We start from the raw sequence: 17,360 nt of genomic DNA, 5'->3' as shown, positions 1-17,360 counted from the left end.
AGATTGGTGTCCATTCTACTGATTTCCTGGGGTTCAGGATAGATGCTCAGGGCATCCACCCTTCTGATGCTAAGCTCAAAGCTATTCAGCAGGCCCCAAGCCCTAAGTCTAAGGGTGAATTACAAGCCTTTTTGGGCTTATTGAATTTCTATCATGCTTTTCTGCCTCATAAAGCTGCTATAGCTGAACTCCTACACAGACTTTTAGACAAACATGCCTGTTGACAGTGGACCAAAGTCCATGAAGCCAGTTTCAATGAGGTTAAAGCCTTGCTTACATCCAATACAGTGTTAGCCCATTTTAATGAGAAGCTGCCAGTGTGTCTGGCTTGTGATGCTTCCCCCTATGGTGTGGGTGCAGTGCTTAGCCATCTGACAGCTGATGGGACTCAGGTCCCTGTGGCATATTATTCCAGGACCTTGTCTGCTGCTGAGCACAACTATGCTCAAATTGACAGGGAAGCTTTGGCTATTGTGGCTGGAATTAAAAAGTTCCATGATTTTATTTATGGCCACCATTTTACGGTCTTTACTGACCATAAGCCTTTGCTGGGGTTGTTTACCACGTCCAAACAGACCCCACACATCCTTTCCCCTCGCATGCTGCGATGGTCCATTTTTTTGTCAGCTTATGACTACACGCTAGTTCACAAACCTGGAAAGGAAATGGGTCATGCTGATGGCCTAAGTAGACTGCCCTTGTCAACTGTGGAGCCTGCTCCTGCTCCTGCCGTTCATATCCTGTCCATTCAGGATTTGCCTGAGTCTCCCCTAAACGCTAGGGATGTGGCTGCTGAAACTGCCACTGATTAAACTGCTTAAACGCGTGCTAACATGGGTGCTGTCAGGATGGCCTGACAGGTGCCCAGAGGAGGAGTTCCAACGCTTCTGGGTCAAGAGACACAAGTTGTCCACTTTCAATGGCTGCCTCCTCTGGGGTTCTAGAGTTGTGATTCTGGCCTCATTGAGGTCTAGAATCTTAGTTTCTTTACATGAGGGTCACCCTGGGATTGTCAGGATGAAAGCACTTGCGTGCAGCCATTTGTGGTGGCCTGGCATCGATAAGGCCATTGAGGCCCAGGTACATGGGTGTCACGAGTGTCAGCAGTCCAGGCCTTAAATGCCTCAGGCCCCTGTTCATAAGTGGGAGGAAACACACACCCCGTGGTCTAGAATACATATAGATTATGCTGGGCCCTTTCAGGGGCAATTCTTCCTGGTTGTTGTGGATAGCCATTCCAAGTGGCTGGAAGTTGTTCCTGTGTCATCCACCACTACTGCCAAGACCATCCAGGTGTTGAGAAGTATTTTTGCTGCCCATGGTCCTCCAGATGTCTTGGTTTCAGATAATGGCCCCAATTTACTTCTGCTGAGTTTCAGGCTTTTCTACAGGCCAACATGATTCGCCATGCAACTTCAGCTCCCTTCCACCCTTCCACCAACTGTTTGGCTGAACGGATGGTCCGCATCGCCAAGGTTGCTCTCAAGAAACTGACTTATGGCAACTGGCATCACAGGTTGGCTGACTTTCTTCTAGCCCATTGTACTACTCCTTGCACTGCCATGGGTAAGAGCCCGGCTGAACTCCATTGGGGTTGCCAGCTTGTGACTAAACTGGACAGGCTGCATCCGGAGTGCATAGCATCACAGGTGTCACATCCACGTGCACCATGGATCCTTCACGTGGGTGATCCGGTCTGGACCAGGAACTACGGGCCTGGACACCTCTGGGTCCCTGCGGTGGTCTGCAAGGTCTCGGGGCCCTTGTCCTATGAAGTGTCTTTGGATGACGGTTGCGTACTTCGCCGCCATATTGATCAGCTGCGTGCGAGGCTGGATTCTTCCCCTCTCACTCCTCAGCCTGCTCTGGGGGTGAGGAGGGGTGGGGAGTGCATTCTGGGGATCAGTATCAACAGCTGACACTGGCTGTTGAGGACACCATGGGTACTCAATCCCCAAGTTCAGCAAGTGCTCCAAATAGGGATTCATGGGGTAGGGGGCAAGCATACACCCCCACACACTCTCCGGCCTGGGAGTCACACCGGAGGTATCCCCACTATCCACAACTCAACAACAATACTCCAGACAGGGAGACTGACTGGGAGCATCCTCATAACTCACAGCATACAAGAGAGCAGGCACAACAGCTTGGGGGCTTGCCACTTTCAGCAATTGCTCCCAGAAGGAAGTCCACACGCATTAGGGCTAACAGGGAGGTAACTCCTGACCCTATCACTACAGAAAGGAGCCAGGGGAATTACACCCCTTCAGGGGACAAGGAGTTGAGTTCAGAGGGCTCAGCCAGCCTACTAACAGACAGGTCGACCAGGTACGGGGGACAGCAAAGTCCTGGCCTCCTGAACCTGGTAGGCGAGCAGGGAGGTCAGGCAGTAGCCACAGGGCAGCCTGAGATAAGGGGGCAGCCGCATTTTAATCCACCTAGTGTGGAAAGCAATGGAGGGGACCATTTAATCTCCCCAGGTCCGAGAAGGTCACTATGGGTCAAGGGCCTGCCCAAATACCTTGCAGATTACGTGAGGGGAGCAAGGGTTAGAGGGACCTGGACAAGAGGTCCAGGTTGGTTAGTCTCACATGGGGAAAGCTTGGGGTTCATTTATTCCCAAAACGGTAGCAGTACCCATGCTTTTCCACACTCTGTGCATTTGATGCAAAAGCCAGCAAACACATACTCTACAACAGTGGTTCTCAACCTTTTTAATGCCACGACCCCCAACCGGTCGTAAGTCGAGGACTAAACCGGTCGTAAGTCGAGGACTAAACCAGTCGTAAGTTGAGGACTAAACCGGTCGTAAGTCAAGGACTTTCCCTGCCCGGGAGCGCCGCGCATGCGTGGTTCCGCCCCCTGCGCCGGCCGAGGCATAGCTGGCAAGCAGCAGAGACGGAGCAGGCCGAACACCAGCTGGCCCAGCTCAAGGGAAGTAAGGCACCCGCCGGAAAAGGGGAAAAAAATGGCGGACAGCCTTGCTTGGCGACCACCGTGAAATGGTCGATTGACCCCAAATGTCGCGACCCATAGGTTGAGAACCGCTGCTCTACAAGAGGTGGCGTACATATTGGGCGCAGCATTGTCTTATCTAGGGGGGAGGGGTGTTGTGTCCGGAGCCTGCAGAAGCAGGCTCGGGATGCTGCAAGAGTCCCGGGCATTGCAAAAGCTGCCCGGGACCAGACTGAGCGGTGCCAGCCTTGCGCACATGCGCAAGGCGGGAAAAAGGGTGCCTGCTATTGGTTGTTGTTGCCCAGGGATCCGGGAGTATAAAAGAAGGCCTGTGTGCCTCTGCTCTTGTTGGTTGGTTGTTGTGATTGAGAGAAATAAAGATCTGTTCTGTAACATGAATTGCCTCCTTCGCCATTTATCCAAGGACTTAACAATAACCATAATAATAGAAAAGTTTAGGTTTCAGAATAGACACTTATTGATGCACTGTTTGAACTTCAGCAGTATAAGCATTTGTTGAGGAGCAGGGCTTGGGACCAGCAGTTCACTATTATACTGTATATTTGTAAATGTGTACATACACACATACAAATAAATAATCTAAATTTAGATATGCTAGTATTTTAGCGCATATGTATACTAACAAAATAGAAATATCTTTAAAAGCCATATTCAATAGATATCCAAATTGCAGGTATATATTAAAGGTCTGCAATGATCATGTTGCATCCATTGGCAATGCCTTAAGGAAGCTGCATCTTTTCTTGGTTTCACATCTGATTTAAAGAGGTGCTGACATGCTCAGCCACATGCATGCTGAATAATCTTTTCTTCATCGAATCCAGCCCGATATATAGCCCAAGGTGTCTGTCTGTCTGTCCCTCTCTCTTTTTCTCTCGCTCTACTGAATCTATTATCTATCATCTACCAGAATTTCCATCTCTTCACCTAATCAATATATTTATATCCATACACATATATACACATATACTCATATGTAATCTTTTAGTAAATAATATAAGTGAAAAATTAACACATAATTTGAATAAAACAATCTTAAACTAAAGGATTTTTCAAGTTTCTTTTCTGTTCTTTTTCCAGGCAAGGCTATTTAATACACTTTTAAACAGCATCAATATATACCAAAGATTTTCAGTAACTTTCTAGAATAAATCTGAAGCTAAGAGGGGGGAAAAAGAAACAAGTTAATTTGCTGGGGTTGCAACAGTTTAACAATTTTAGGAAGTATGGACAGTAAATCTGTGACCAGGGGAAATTATCAGAAAATGTTAAGAGTGTATATGCATGTGTATACAGACATACATAGACATATAAAACCAGGGCTTTTTTTGTCATAGAACCCCCAGAACGGAGTTCCAGCACCTTTTTGGGATGGAACCTTGTAGGGTAGGCAAGGCGAATTGTATGACGTGTGTGAGTTCCAGCACCTTTTTTTTTTTTTTTTTTTTAGAAAAAAAGCACTAAAACTATTTCATTGTTTTTTTCAGAGAGGATTCTGAGCTCATCTACTTCACATGTGTGCACTATATAAGCAGAAAAAGTGTGTATAGCAAGGGAAGGACAAGCTACACGTACCACATTCCTTTGTGACTTGATCTCCCCCCTGCCAAATTACTGTCTCTGAATCAGAATGTTCAAATCAGGAGCAGACCAGCTTTATTGGTAAGAAGCAAATCAAATAGACTTATATACTGCTTCATTTGTGCAAAGACCTAACCAGAAATAAGGAGAGTAAGGGAGGAGAATTCATGCCACAGTATAGTCCCCAATGCATTGGTGGAAAGTTAGAGGTAAAAAGGTATCCTTGTGAAGGGTGTGTTACGTAATGCTCCCAAATTAAAAGGGGATGAGAAGGAAACTATATTTCAAGAGGGAATGAAAAGTCATATCACTTTAGTATTAGAATAGGAATAAAGAACCAGTGATCTTTCAGAATTTGCTGAATGAAAAGTTTTACCAGCTCTCACCATAGCCCATATTAATGGGGGCAGTAGAGGTCAGCAACTTGTATTAGGTTCCTAACTGGGAATAATAACCTATCAAAATCACATGCAAAGATTTTCCTGCATTACCTTGCAGAAGGCACAGTAGTGGCAAACAGAACCTGCTTCATACTCATTGTCTTCACCTTCTTCCTCTTCCTCTTCATCCTCATCCTCATCCTCATCTTCAAATGAAAAGAGAGACACAGAGACAACTCCATTATGGTTGATCTCTGATTTTTTATTTTTTGATAGGATAGTTCTAGAGAGTGACTATAAATGGAGTAGGAAATGAGGCCCATAGAGTAGGGGCTGAACAGGAGATGGTTGAATTTTTGAGTTTTCTGAAGAAAGTATAAAGTTCATTTGATTTGGAAAGAGGCTGAGAGCCAAGAATAAAAGCATTAGGTTATTTACCTCACCTTACCAGAGTAGTGTAGTAGATCTAGTTTCTATTATTTACAGATTGCATGATCTTTGAATTATAGCCGTGCTATAATTCAATGCTATAAATCAATTCAATTTTAATTCAATTATAGCATGTCTATAATTGCTATAATTATAGCAATTATGGACACGATGGCAGTGCTCCAGTATTTGAGGGGTTGCCATAAAGAAGAGGGAATCAACTTATCTTCCAAAGCACCAGGACGCAAGACTAGAAACAATGGATGGAAACTTAATCAAGGAGAAAAGCAACTCAGAACTAAGGAGAAATTTCCTAACAGTGAGAACAATTAACCAGTAAAAAGAGTTGCCTTCAGAAGTTGGGTGCTCCATCATTGGAGACTTTTAAGAAGAGACTGGACAGCCACTGGTCTGGAATGGTATGGGGCATTCTGCTTATGCACGGGGCTGGACTAGAATACCTCCAAAGTCCATTTCAACTTTGTTATTTTATTATTCTGTTAAGAGTGCTCTAGTCCTATACACTTGGGCTGTCAAGTGGTGAAAGCTGGAATAGGGTCTTGGAGATTGGATTGCTTCATTGAGAAACATAGGTCAGGAAAAACAAAATTTTCAGGTTCTCTGAAATATTAATGGAGGCTATGATGGCAGCTGAAGCATGTATTGCTGGCTTTCCTCATCATATCTGCTTTTCCCAACACATTTTTCCCCAACCAGCTGTCCTCCAGATGTAGATATCAAATCACTTTTTCTCTGATGGCTGGAGACCAGGTTAGATAAGATTTCCCTTAGGTTTTTCCCTAAGAAAAAACACACATCAATCATATACCTCCCCACAATATTCACACATTTCTCACCTTTTTCCTCTCCATGGTGCTTTTTGGCTTTTTCATGGATCTCATGTTTATGACGCTTTTGTCTGTGTCGTTCATACTTATGCTTATCCTTCTCCTTTGAAGGTACTTCATCAGACTCTTCTTCATCATCATGTTTCCTATGGTGATGATAACCACTTTTGTGAGTAGATTTGTGAGCTGTATCTTCATCATCCTCATCTTCGTTACTATCATTGCTTTCTTCTTCTTCTTCTTCTTCTTCTTCTTCTTCTTCTTCTTCTTCTTCTTCTTCTTCTTCTTCTTCTTCTTCTTCTTCTTCTTTTTCTTCTTCTTTTTCTTTATGGGGATGGTGATGCTTATCATCATCATTAACAGCAGCATGCTTTTGGTGATGGCGTTGATGATGACGAACATCATCATTGTTGTCATCGTCATCATTGTCATCATCATCATCATTGTCATCATCATCATCGTTGTCATCATCATCATCACCATCATCATCATCATCATTGTCATGATCTCCATGATGTCTATAATTGTGGTGTTGGTCTTCATTATCATTATTGTCATCACTGTCATTACCTTTATGGTGGTGGTGGTGGCTGTGATAGTCATGATGCGACTGACTGTCATCATCATCTTTATCATCATCATCATCATCATCATCATCATCATCATCATCATCATCATCATGCATTTGATGATGGTAGTGGTGCTGGTGTTCAGCACCACTACCATCATCATCTTCATCATCATTGTCTTCTTGATGCTGATGGTCTCCATGATGGTGTCTCTCTTTGTCACTGTGATGGTGATGGTGGTCTTCATGATGTCCCTGATGATAATGGTCATCATCATCATCATCATGTTGATCTCCATGATGTTTATCATGATGGTGCTTACTCTGGCTGTCATCATCATCATCATCATTACTCTCATCATGGTGGTGATGGTCAATGTGATCATCTGTACTATGAGGATGATGGTGTTCCTCTTCATTATCATCATCATCATCATGTTGAGAATGATGACTTCCTTCGTAATGTCCAGCATACTGAGCAGCATGATGGTGAGCATGGCCATCATCAGCACCATCATCTTTGGTATGTTGATAATGGTGTGCATCATGGTGATGCTCTTTGGGATGATGATGTTCATTTCCATGGTATTCTACATCGCTGTGGTGATTGTGTTGCTGACCCTGGGTTCTAGGAAGCTGGAATGAACAGAGCAGGACCAGAAGAAGGCCAAGCATACAGACTTTCCAGGAAGCCATGGTAAGAGCCCTGCTGCCTGCACCCAGAATTCTCAGTGGAGATCCCAAAGACAGGCAATCAGGAAAGGCAGACAGCACACAAGGAGAACTCAGGGGTAGAATACTGTTTCCAGTTAGGGCTTATGTGAGTGACGTTTGCAGCTGGCCTAGATTAGCCCTTCAGCTCACAGCCAATGGTGGCCTGGCCTGGCCTCCAGGATAGATGTGAAAATCAAGCCATGGGCTTCCTGCCATGCCCTTATATGACAACACTGGGCTGGAATGAGTTGGGAAGCAACATTAGGGAACTAAACTCTTTGCCATACCACCATGCTATTATTAGCTGCTCAGAGCAACTGCACCTTAGTCCCTCAAAGTAGAAGCCAGCAAGTTTTAGTGCAATGAGAAATATGAGCTACAGCTCCTAGGTTGGTATCAGACTCAGAAGTGTGTAATCTAGCAGAATTCTGGTTTCTTTGATTGTCTGGAATTAGACTAAGGAATCTGTCCTTGAAAGGAGAAAAGGACTTTTTTGCATTTAGAGCCGATAGCTGGATTTCACTAAACCAAACAGTCTAGAAATTAGGGTTAGGGGAAACGAAAAAAGAATAGCAATAACAAGTACCTTGTTGTAAGTGCTTTTATGTTTATGTGTATTTATTTTCATTTAAATGTTGTAACATGACCATTTTATTTAAGCTTGCACTAAAATAAAACAACATAGATACGTTGTCAACATTTCCTCCTTTGATTTACTGGTGTTGGATGAAGTGCAAGGCTGGACAGACTGAAAGGAAAGTTTGTGAGAGTATCAAAATAGTGAAGGGCATGAATAAGGAAAAGACTGGAGTATGGCATAAAAAGATTTGGAGGGGGAGGTTGAGGGGAACTATGTGCTCATAAACTAAAGAGATGGTCCTGGGGATTTAAAGTGGGAGAGAGTGACCTGGAACGGAGACACATTCCCAGCAGTCTCAGGAATGTGCTGATGGGTCCTGGGAGCTGAAACCAAATCCAAAGTGCTGGCTGAGATCTATAAATATCTGTGCAGCTCTACCACACTCCTCCTGTGTCCTGTTCTCTGGATGACAGTGGAAGAAGGGCCCATAACAGGTTGCATCCAGCCAATCAGGCTCTTGAACACCACCAGATTCTATGAGAGATTCAAATCTAATCTCCTTTAGGCTTAGGCATGGGGAGAAACTACTCAGACGTAGATGCTATACCCAAATATCACCACAAAGCAAAAATTCATGCAACAGGACCTGATGAACAGTCTGCTCTTTTCCATAACTTGCTACTCTTCAGATGTCTTTCGAACATTGATCCCACATTATCCCAAAGGTGTTTTTTCAAAAGGCAACTGGACTTCGTTTTTCCTTGAAGATGTTTCACTTCTCATCCAAGAAGCTTCTTCTGTTCTGACTGAAGGATGAGGAGTGAAACATCTTCAAGAGAAAACAAAGTCAAGTTGTCTTTTGAAAAAGCATCTTTGGGACAACTATGACCTGGATGAGAATCCCCTTAGATATTCCCACATTATTTAACTAAATGGGATTCCAGCACATAAAGAAAATACCCAGATTAGGGAAGGCTGATCTTTGTGACCTTTGTGAAAAGATCAGCTTTCCTTTCGCTCTTTTCCCATTTGCTCAGGTTTCTGAACTTGCCTTTCTGTGCTTGCTTCTTCATCAGAGAATCCCATTTCTTTGGCACCTTGTAAGAACCTCTCTTAACTCCTATTCTACTAAAAATAGGAATTTCTTAATCTTTGGGAACATAAACCAGGTCCTCCTAATAAGCAGCTGCTCATGCTAGAATTCAATATCCTCAAAAGAGCCAATCAAAAAGCCCCCCCCCCAAAAAACAGAAAGATCCAAACACTCATCATCAGCAATAACACCCATATGAGCAGAGATTAACACAAAGATGAACATTAGACCAATAATCAAGAAATAAACAATGCCCCAATCAAGGAACTATCAGCAAGAAAAAAAAAACTAACAATAAATAACAGTCTAACCAAGAAATCACTAAGAACACTCCCACCAACACTGATAAGGCAAGTCACTAGTATATAAAAATAAGAGCAAACCCCACTCCCTTCTAGCACTGATGATGTTACCTAGTTTGGTAATGAAATGTCTGCAAAAAAAAAACAACCCATCAAGCTCAAGAGAGTGCCATGGATCTGTCAGGACCTGGAATTTAATATCTCTTTGAAGGTGCAACTACTGTACTTTCACTCTGCAAATAATCTAAGGATCTTTGATTCTGAACAATTCTAGCTACAATTTGTAGTTTCCATGCCAATGATCTGGGTTCTTAGCTAGCTCTGGGATCTCTGCTCATCACATGCAAAGCAGGATCTTTAGGGTAAAGGTTGCAAGAATTCCTGAACCAAGATATGAATGAGAGACAGGAAAGGATCAAACTTTCTGAGAAAATATCTTACATCCTGGACATAAACTGCTTCAACTCCTCCCCTCAAGAAGCCATTACAGGACATTGCATGCCAAAACACAACTACAGTAGATATAAAGACAGTTTCCCCCCCCCCCCATGCCATCACTCTGCTAAACACCTAATTCTCACACCACTATCTTATGCCTAAGGATATTTACTCACGTAGTAGAGCTGTATTGTTATTATTCTTTTCATCTTTCCTATTACCTTCTCCTACTGGTATGACTTATCACTTTGTTGTTTGTATTTTATGATTTATGATTGTATCTTATGATTTACACTTTATCATTTATCACTTTGTAGGTTGAAAGCTTATATACTGTATGCAGACTGAGAGCTTATGTTTGTATGTACACTGCATATTTGTAAGTACACTGAGAGCTTATGCACCAGAGGCCAATTCCTTGTGTGTCCAGTCACACTTGGTTAATAAAGAATTCTATTCTGTTCTGTTCTGTTCCATTCCATTCTGTTCCACCCCACCCCACACTCCACTCCCACTCCACTCTGAAACATTTCCCACGCCCTCTCTTCTGTGGACTGAGAAAGCTTCTACACACTAGTTGTCTATTCTGCAGTTCTGGTCTCCCAGAGTCATTCCAGCGTACCATTATACAATATATTTAATCATTGCTCCCTTTTGCCACATCAAAGTGTGAAAAATGTTCTTTTATAGAGAAAATATTTTAAAATCAAACCAACTATTCCTGTATTATCCCTTAACCATTAACAAAATCCACACTTGGTAAGACTAGAAACAATGTTACAAACAAAGGTAAATACTCATAAAGGAAAATATTGTAGCTCAAGATGAAATGAGGGCTGATAAGCGCTGATGCTGTTACCAGGTTTGGGTAATGAAATGTCCAGAAGAAAACAACCACGCTTGAGAGCACCAAGGATTCCTCAAAGTTAAATACAATGTTGGAAAAGATTGCTGAATCAGGCCTAAATGATTGGCAGCTGAGCTGAAATTGATTGAATCAAGTAAGATTAACAAACAGGGGAAATCCTTTACACAAACTTTCTTGAACCACAAATGAGTTACCCCAACTTAATCCACAGACCAAAGAAAAGTATCTCTAAGCACAAGAAAAGTTATTAAAGTATTTTCCTCACCAAAGTTGCACGTTCACATACCGTATATACTCGAGTATAAGCTGAGTTTTTCAGCCCATTTTTGGGGCTGAAAAATGCCCCCCTCGGCTTATACTCGAGTCAGCGTCTCGAGCGGCGGNCGGCGGGAACGAACCGGGCGGCAGCGGCAGCGGCAATGAGCGTGGCGGCGGCGGCGGCTCACCGCTCGCTCCCCCCCCGGCGCTGCGCTCCGCCTGCTTGCCCAGCTCATTGCTGCTGCGGACGCCGCCGCCAGGCAAGCAGGCGCAGCGCAGCGCCAGGGGAGGGGGAGCGAGCGGCGAGCCGCAGCCAAGCGCGAGGGGGAATGCCAGAAGCCTCGCGCGAAGGGGGGAGGCCTGGCAACGCTGCGCCCTGCCGGGCGCTCACTGACAGGACTGGGGGGGCCGAGGCGGCCAGGGAGGAACAGCCAAAATGCCCCCTCGGCTTATGCGCGGGTCACCAATTTTTCCCAGTTCTCTGTGGGAAAATCGGTCCCTCGGCTTATACTCGGGTCGACTTATACTCGAGTATATACGGTAATTAAACATCATATAAGACACACACACACTCATATTCTACACCACCACAGAGATCACCTTCCCTATAAATATTTCTAGCCTTTGTAACCCCATTTGTAGCTACCTTTCAAGGGCAGATGTCTTGCTCTTGAAATGAACTGCCTCCCGTCCATGCAGCATGTTTAGCATTCTTCTTTTGAAATTCCAGTTTGCAGTTTCTCTTGATAAAAGCTTACAGTGTGGCTGCAAATCCTACCCCAAAGAATTTTATGAATCGCAGTTGTGCCTTTTTTCTTTGGAAGATGCTTCTTCAAATGAGAATTTGCAACCGCAAATAGTGGCTACTTGAAATAACCTGCAGTATCAGATAGTGATGGCATGCAGTGGGTGTGCTTGGAAGTATTGCTTTTGTACACCTTTTGTACAAACCAAACCAATCCAAATCAAAATCATTTCCTATGAGGTCACCAAAGCTGAAGTTTATCAGTGACACAAGCATAAAGGAAATGATAATGTCAACCGTCCAACTAGCGAACTCAAAATCAAGAAATCTTCCAGGCTTTGAAGTGCCATAAAAGATAAATTTTATTGAGTACACATCTCGGGACTGAAGAGGCAAAACCAGCTCTGGTTTTCCTGGCTGGGGGGTCCTTGACATCGACGTGGACTGGCAGGCCAGGCAATTGGCTGCTCTGTGGCCTTCTTTCCCAATTGGAAGCAAGCTCCTGCAGGGCGACGCATACCCTCTCTAATGATCGGAGGAGAGCCCCTCCCCCTCTATGTGTTGGCGGGTGCTTCTCTTGGCTTGGGCAGGGGTGGCTCTCTGGCACAGCCTGTCACCGATACTCCATCGGATCCAGTTCCACTGTTGTGGTCAGTTGATACCATGCCTGGAGATCGTCAGGGATCCCCAGGGCAGGCAATTCTGGTACCTCTCTCTGTTTAGCCCATGTCAAAACTGATGGACCACTGGGTGTTCTGGCCACCCTCTCAGCTTCCCGGCCAGGCTGCAAAACTCCCAAATGTACTCATCCATGGACTGGTTCCCCTGCCTTAGGGAGAAGATACCAGATTCCGCCTGGCAGGCTTGTGTGGAATCCCCGAATCTGGCCCGGAGCCCCTCTAGGAAGGTGTCGATGTTTCCCAATTCCAGAGCTCCCTCGTTGTGGAACATCACCAGCCATTCAGCAGCTTCCCCTTCCAGATTCACAGTAATGGCATTTACATTGGCCCCTTCATCCAGGAATGCTGCTCCATGCTGCTCCAGGTAGATCCACACCTGGTTTAGAAAATAGGTGAATTTCTCCAGCCGTCCATCGAACATGGCTTTCAAAGGCAATGGCTTATAGTCATCGCAGACCATCAGGTAGCCGGGTGGCATTCCCACAACCTTGACAGATAGTGACTAAGTGAAAGGTGTGCTTCCATTCATGCTTAATGCGAAGTAAACCCCATCAAGACCAATTAGATTGGCTTCTGACTAGAGATGTACAAGAACTGTTTGAAAGTCCTATTTTACAATGATGGGCACTGCTTTTCCTAAGGATCCCCAAGCCTTCCTGGCAGTAGACCAAAATGCTTTTTTCATTAGCATTATCGATGCCCCTGATTTAAAGGTAGACCCACACTGCCTGCTGGAATAAAACAAAACCTCAGGAATGCCTCAAGGATTTTTTCTCTCTCTCAGTGTTACCAATCAAAATACACTGAGGAGCTGTTCTAGTTTTCCCACTTTAACAATAATAAAATGGAATAATTATTGGGAAAATAAAGGAGGATACAAATTGATCATTGTGCCTATCTCACTAGCCTGTGTTTCTCAGACCCAGCAGATTTAAGATGTGTGGCTGGGAATTCTGGGAGTTGAAGTCCACACATCTTAAACCTTTTGGGATTGAGAAAAACTGCTCTAGCCTTTTCTGATCATTACATTTCAAGAGTAGAGTGATTATCCAGTAATAATTCCCCTTGGGAAGCTTCACAAGAGAAATATGTTCTCTGATAACCAGTATAGCCCCGTGTTAAGCTATACAGCAACATAACATAACTTTCAGTGCTGCCATATTTCAAAAAATATTAATCCATAAAGTTTGGTGGAGAAAAGAAAAATATGCAGATGATTTATCCAACTGATGTTTAAAAACAGTTTTAGGAGAAGAATTACTCAAATTAGAATGGCAAGGGTTATTTTAGAAGCATCAAACAGCCTGTGCATTTCTATTTTCCAATCCAAAAGCTTTCTCCCAGCTTTAGCAAATTGTTAAAAAATAGTAAAAAATGGTAATGGTTAAAAAAATCAGCAGCTATATGAACCAATATTCTGAGGCAGGAAACTTGTAAATACTGTAGCTTTATCATAAGGAACACAAATTTAAAATAAAATAAAATAAAATAGGCAAATACAAAACTTAAGGAAGAACAGATCTGAAAAATGCTGCCTTTATCCATGCCTTTTCTGTATTATAACCTTGTACCTCCTTCAAAATAGGTCCAGCAAATGGTTGCACATTTAAATGCTATTAGAAGTGAATTGTAAAGTCAGAAAAATTACTAGAGGGCCACAAGAACTGGAATCTTATAATTCTTTGCTGCCATCTAGTGATCACTAGATTCTTACACCCCAAATATGGATAGTCACCTAATTATAAATTCATGCACACATACAGGTAGTGCTTCCTCAATGACTGGGCTGAAAAAATAACTTTGAAATCGATCCTTGCATTTATGACCATTGCAGGACCCCTGCAGTCATGTGATTGAGATTCAGGTGTTTCAAAACTGGAGGACATTTATGACATTTACGACAATATCCTGCAGTTCACAAAAATAACAAATGGAGAGAAAATGAAATCGACATACGGTCCATTCCTATTGTCTGTGATATTTTATTGCCCAATCAATGACATCCCTTCCACCCTGAACACACATCTCAAATTCCCCCAGGCACACATCCAAATTCATACAACAACCTATAATGCACACCAATGGAATTGCAGCTAATCATTTTAACTGAATTTCTCTAGGGAAATAAAGCTACCTGCAGGTAGAAAAATAGCATATAAAGAATAATTTATTAAAATATAATTCCCCCACTTCTCTTAAAAATTGCAACATAGAGTGTTTAAAAATATGATTCCTCCCTTGCCGTACAAAATTCTCACCTCATTCTGCTGAATGTATAGACTCAGTATTATATTTCTTAGGCTGGCTGCAGCAATTATGATCCAAGGACAAAACTACACAATATATCAAATATTTATTATGTCGCTGTTTATTTTTTAAACTACAATAGGACAAGTAGCCTATTGTTTGGATGGCTGGGAGGGGAGAGTGAGAGAGCGAGTGAGAGTGTGTGTGTGTGTGTGTGTGAGAGAGAGAGAGAGAGAGACCAAATGAGTGTCCATGGTTAAGGGCAGACTAGAACCTACCATAGTTCTCGCTGCCCTGTCAGGTCCAGCACTTTAATCACAGTACAGTGTTGTCTTTGGGCAATAGAAGAGACTGAAAAATCTGCCCCACCATTCCTGTTGCATAGTTGCTTGGAATTGTAGGAAGTCAGCCCCCCAAAGAAGGAAATATTAAAAGGGCAGAAAAATATATTTCCTCAAAGGATCTTAAAGAGGCAGAAAAGCATGCCCAGTTTTTTCTTAATAGCCCCAGGTCTCCCTCCCCCAAGCAGAAACCAGCTCTGTAGAAATGCAGATGGAGGCCCTAGCTACAAGGTCAAGAAGACAAAGACACCTAAAATCTACATGCCCCACCCAAACTCTAAGACAGGACATAATAGGATTAACACAGAGATACCAAAGGGCACACTCAGACTCGGGTCAAAGTTCATGCCACAGGAAGCAACTCCAAACAAAAGGCTCCAGAGGGTATAAAAACCCATTCCCCACATGTGCTCAGCCCCTTTTTTTCTCTCTTTTCTGCCAAAGCCATCTTTCTTTCTGGCTCTCCTCTTCAATAAACTGCAACCTTCTTTCTAAAGCAGTTGCCATGTTGTTTATCCCCGGCTTGGACTGAACCATGATGAAGACTTTTCTTCCAACAGAATATTGGCAATTTCTCCATTCTGAGTCCCCGCCCTCCTCCCAGCCACATGATGCTGAGCAGCATGTATTCAGCCCTCTCACTACCCATGCCTTCCAGATGATCCATTCAAAAAAAAATGGCCACTCCTGGTACAACAGATGTAAGATATTATCACCTAAAAATTAGTTAAATCTTGACTGGTAATCAATCTGTGCTCTACAAATGAGAGCAGAGAGAGGATAAGGTTCTTGGGTGAGTGCAAACGAGCTATTAAAAAGTCTCTGGAATAACAAATGAATGGACATCACAGAATCTACATGGTCAGACAGATAATAATGTCCTTTACATAGGGATTATAATTATAAGAGAAATGAAGATATTGGGACAGACTTGAACACCGGGCGCTATCTAACAAAATGAAATTCAGTGGTGAAAAAAGTAAGGTTCTACATTTAGGCAAGAAAAACCAAATGTACAGGTATAGTATAGGGGGTACCTTGCTCAATAGTAGTAACTGTGAGAGGGACCTCGGAGTCCTAGTGGACAATCATTTAAATATGAGCCAGCAGTGTGTTGCAGCTGCCAAAAAAGCCAACACAGTGCTAGGCTGCATTAACAGAGGGATAGAATCAAGATCACGTGAAGTATTAATACCACTTTACAATGCCTTGGTAAGGCCACACTTGGAATACTGCATCCAGTTTTGATCACCACAATGTAAAAAAGATGTTGAGACTCTAGAAAGAGTACAGAGAAAAGCAACAAAGATGATTAGGGGACTGGAGGCTAAAACATATAAGGAACGATTGCTGGAATTGGGTATGTCTAGTTTAACGAAGAGAAGGACGAGGGATGACATGATAGCAGTGTTCCAATATCTTAGGGGCTGCCACAAAGAAGAGGGAGTCAGGCTATTCTCCAAAGCACCTGAAAGCAGGACAAGAAGCAATGGGTGGAAACTAACCAAAGAGAGAAGCAATTTAGAACTAAGGAGAAACTTCCTGACAGTTAGAACAATTAACCAGTGGAACAACCTGCCTCCAGAAGCGGTGAATGCGCCAACACTGGAAGTTTTTAAGAAGAAAGTGGACAGCCATTTGTCCGAAATGGTATAGGGTTTCCTGCCTGAGCAGGAGGTTGGACTAGATGACCTCCGAGGTCCCTTCCAACTTTATCATTATTATTATTATTATCTAGTATGTTTAATCTATAAAGACTTCCTAGTCAAATGCATGGAGCATTGGGCCTCAACTAACAGCCTCCAGAGTTGAGGGCCATGTTGGTGCAGTTCTGTTTGGCAGATATACTGACTCTCTCTTGACCAATAAAGGGTGATGATTATATGTGCAACTAGACAACCATCCGTGACCCTTAGGTCATCCTTTCAGAAATATTTCCTTATCAGATTCTTTATTACCTTTAACAGTAACACAGATTCTAATGTATTGCCTTCACTGGAAAGACTTGGATATATTTAGGGATGTGTCTCCCTTGAAAATAGCAGATGTTTACCTGTATAGCACAATCAAACATCAGCACAGGATATGTTTCATAATATGTTGTATTATATCATAAACTATTTTATGATAATATTTGGATCATAAAATGTTTTTTATATTTGCCAAATTTTAATCCCACAGGAATCATGGGTTCCAGATTTTGGGTGCATTCTGTAAGTGAGCCCATTTGAGGTACCTTGGTTCAAAACATTTTGCCCTATGGTGCATTGTTTCACCTAGTTCAGTGATGGCGAACCTTTTAGAGATTGAGT

The 17,360-nt window shown here is 43.0% G+C and overlaps 1 protein-coding gene across 1 annotated transcript in view; it reads right to left on the bottom strand.

Annotated features, from left to right (window-relative positions):
- The window catches only part of HRC (histidine rich calcium binding protein), a 16,202-nt gene extending 8,603 nt beyond the window's left edge, over positions 1-7,599 (bottom strand). The window contains exons 1-2 of the mRNA XM_015810180.1: positions 6,224-7,599; positions 5,049-5,143 (exon numbers count right to left, since the gene is read on the bottom strand). Of these exons, the coding sequence (XP_015665666.1) occupies positions 5,049-5,143; positions 6,224-7,478 (1,350 nt within the window). The 5' untranslated portion in view covers positions 7,479-7,599. The remainder of the gene's footprint in view (positions 1-5,048; positions 5,144-6,223) is intronic.
- Between the last annotated feature and the right edge of the window lie 9,761 nt (positions 7,600-17,360).

The sequence above is a fragment of the Protobothrops mucrosquamatus genome, unplaced genomic scaffold (genome assembly GCF_001527695.2).
Source record: "Protobothrops mucrosquamatus isolate PMUCROS unplaced genomic scaffold, P.Mucros_1.0 scaffold7, whole genome shotgun sequence".
Classification (NCBI taxonomy): domain Eukaryota; kingdom Metazoa; phylum Chordata; class Lepidosauria; order Squamata; family Viperidae; genus Protobothrops; species Protobothrops mucrosquamatus.
Note: the sequence above shows the minus strand (reverse complement) of the source record. Positions and strands in the feature narration are given on the sequence as shown.